This window comes from Meriones unguiculatus, chromosome 16 (genome assembly GCF_030254825.1).
Source record: "Meriones unguiculatus strain TT.TT164.6M chromosome 16, Bangor_MerUng_6.1, whole genome shotgun sequence".
In the NCBI taxonomy this organism is placed as follows: Eukaryota; Metazoa; Chordata; class Mammalia; order Rodentia; family Muridae; genus Meriones; species Meriones unguiculatus.
In genome coordinates this window covers 867,128-870,347 of record NC_083363.1, presented here as the reverse complement: position 1 = coordinate 870,347, position 3,220 = coordinate 867,128, and the positions used below count along the sequence as shown (strand labels likewise).

The 3,220-nt window shown below is 52.0% G+C and overlaps 1 protein-coding gene across 1 annotated transcript; it reads left to right on the top strand.

The window, feature by feature from the left end:
* Positions 1 to 846: 846 nt before the first annotated feature.
* Positions 847 to 2,971, top strand: LOC110543569 (class I histocompatibility antigen, Gogo-B*0101 alpha chain-like). Its single transcript, XM_060368974.1, has 5 exons — positions 847 to 916; positions 1,164 to 1,433; positions 1,658 to 1,933; positions 2,485 to 2,760; positions 2,868 to 2,971. Exons 1-5 carry the CDS (start codon positions 847 to 849, stop codon positions 2,969 to 2,971), a joined length of 996 nt encoding a protein of 331 aa, XP_060224957.1.
* Positions 2,972 to 3,220: the final 249 nt, after the last annotated feature.

The following is a 3,220-nucleotide window of genomic DNA, read 5'->3' as shown; positions in this document are numbered from 1 at the left end:
TGGAGAAGACCAGAACTGATTTCCCAGCACTTGATCTAGCAGTTCACAAGTTCCTGTAATTCTAGCTCCAGGGTTTCCTACTCCCTCTTCTGGGATCCCATGAGAACACACTCCTTGCATACACACAGACACACACAAAAATACATACATATAGAAATGAGTTTTGAAATTGTTTCTCCTACAACATGTCTGGAAAACTGCATTTTTCTGCATTTCAAATGAAAGAAAAATGTGAAAAAGGAGACACAAATTCTCTTGATGTGTAGTGAGGAAGATGAAGATAAGGACTTCAAGAAATGTTGACTATCCAAAAAGCTCTTAGACAGCACCATTTAATTTTGGAAAACAATTCTTTCTCTTTTTTATTCTGCTTACTTACAATTAGTTATTAATATCCTCATTGAATCAAAACTCTCAAAGACTCCAGTTCCTAACATGATGACTGTGGATTGACAAAACCGCAAGCGTACAATCAGCATGGAAGGCTACACAAGGTCTAAGGGTGTGTAGAGATTCTGACATCCCAACGTTTGAGAGTTGCTGACTTGCTGGTCACAGGGCTAAGACTCAAGGATGTGGTGACCAGGACCAGGAGGACATGGATCAAGGAAATGCAGCTTATGTCCAAACATTGATGCCAAGATACATGGTCAGAAAACTGGGTCTGAGGTGGGAGAGGAGACCCTAGAAATTTCTTTCCCAGGAGGTCACCTCTCCAAGACCCAACCCATCTGGTCCATGCCACTACCTTTGGGAAATCTCAGAGCAGCCAATCAGCCTCACCCACATCAGGGTTATGAAGTGAAGAGACGCCACTGCTGACTGAGACTCAACTCATCTCGGAGAATGAGGATGCCTGGACCCTCTGCCCTCCTCCTCCTGCTGGTGGCCGTGGCCCTGACCCAGAATTGCACAGGTACTTGCTGGGCCTGGAGTGAAATGGCCTTTTGGGGAGCAAGGTGCAGCTCTGGGAATTCTCACCTCTGCATCTTCTCCCTCCCATAACTAGACCCTCCCAGCTCCCCCAGCTGGTTGACCCCTGACCCTCTCCTTCATCTCAGGTCCAGAGGGCCTCCTCTACCCGTCACTGCTTCCTTCCCATCCCACCAACCTGCCCTGGGTCCAGGCAGAAGAGTCAGAGTCTCAGTGCACACCACCCCCAGGTTCTCACTGGCTGCTGTTTTATGACACTCTGGTTTATGGACCAGACCTCTGGCAGCCCCGGTTCATCCGGGTCGGCTATTTGGACACCACACCTTTTGAGGCATTCGACAGCAAGGCAGCAACTGCAGTGATGCAACCCCGGGCTCCTTGGATGGAGCAGGAACCACGTGAATATTGGAGGAAGGAGACAGAGGAAGCGGTCCTCATGTCACATGTTGACAGACAGATACTTAGTGTCCTGATGCACCACTACAACCACAGAAAGAACGGTGAGTGGTCCCAGCTCTGAGGTCACATCCCCTCCATACCTTCATGGTCTGCTCCACTGAGCTCCATTCCAGTCTCCCTATGGTTCAGCCATACAGGAAAGGAGCTCTGGAGACCTTCGACCCGGGAGAGTGAGAGACTGTGCCTGGTTAGGGGTTTAGACTGGGACAAAATTCCCCGAGGGGCAGAAGCAGCCCAGTGACGGGTAGCTGATGGGGTGGGGAAGAATATCGCACTCTACAGGCTGTGCTTGGCTGCAGTGTGGGGAATGATGGGCGCTTCCTCCGCGGTCACTATTGGCTCCTCTACTATGGCTACGATTACATCACTCTGAATGAGGACTTGAGCTCCTGGACTGCAGAGGGCAAGGCAGCTCACACACTAAAGGACCACCTGGACAGTCACAGAATAGCAAATGATCTGAGGGCTTACCTGCAGGGGCCTTGTGTGGAAAGGCTTCGTAGATACCTGGACCTTGGGAAGGAGACATTGCTGCGCTCTGGTAAGAGAGGCACTTGCCAGCTCCTTCTGTTTCTGGGATTGGAGCTCCTGTCACCTGAGGCCTCCTCCTAGGCAGGGAGCAGCTGGAATACTTACACTGTCTTGCATCAAAGGCAAAGAGTGTTCCTCGGTTTCCTGATTCAAAGAGAGGGACTCTCCAGAGGATTCACCCTCTCCCAGGACAGTTCAGTGTGTCAATTAAGCAGCAGCTCCCTTCCATTTCAGAATCATGGCCTCTCTCAGGCCGGTTCACTCTCCCTGCACAGCGACACTGAGTCTGACTGCAGGGTTGCTGAGTCCCTCACCCCCTGTCCAGTCAGATCCAGAAGTCTATCTGCCTAGAGGGAGACCCCGAGTCTCCTGCTCCCTGCTGCCCCATGGCGATTATGAAATTCAGGATTAGACCATCCAGACCAGGCCTTTAGGCTTCTGACTGGAGTCTGCTCCCCTCCCTGAGGCAGCCCTCCCCTCCTGTCCAGGGATGGTCACATGAGCTCTGCTCACACCCCAGGAGGAATGCAAATGCCTAACTGTTCCAATTGTTGCTCTCAGATGCTCCCCAAGCACATGTGAGCCACCAAGTCAGACCTGGAGGGAATGTGACCCTGAGGTGCTGGGCCCTGGGCTTCTACCCTGCTGAGATCTCCCTGACCTGGCAGAGGGATGGGAACAACCACACTCAGGAAGTGGAGCTGGTGGACACCAGGCCTGCAGGGGATGGAACCTTCCAGAAGTGGGCAGCTGTGGTGGTTCCTTCTGGAGAGGAGCTGAGATACACATGTCATGTGAACCATGAAGCATTACCTGAGCCCCTCACTCTGAGATGGGGTAAGGGCAGGTGTGAGCACAGAGCCTGTTGTCAGGAAACGCCTGAGCAGGATTAGGGTGGAGAGCGAGGGTCAGGGTCCTCACTCTTCCTTCCCTTCCCTCCTCAGAGCCTCCTCAGCCAACCCTCTTCCTCATGGCCATTCTTATTGGCCTGGTTCTTGGAGCTTTCGTGGTGGGAGCTGTAGTGATCTTTCTGCTATCAAAGAAGTAAAGGTAAGGAAGGAAGGTGACCTGAGTTCTTGTCTCCCCAGAGATTTCAAACCCAGGCTCTAAATGTGCCTGCCTCAGCAGAGGAAGGTAGTATGCACACCTGGGCCCTGGGCCTGTGTGCTGACATGAACTCTATTGTAGAGCATAAAGGAAATAATGGACAGGCCCATCACACTGGTTCTGATTCCCCACAGACAGATGCCACAGAGAAGGTCCCTACTGAGAACAGACCTGAGGAGGCCAGTTGGTC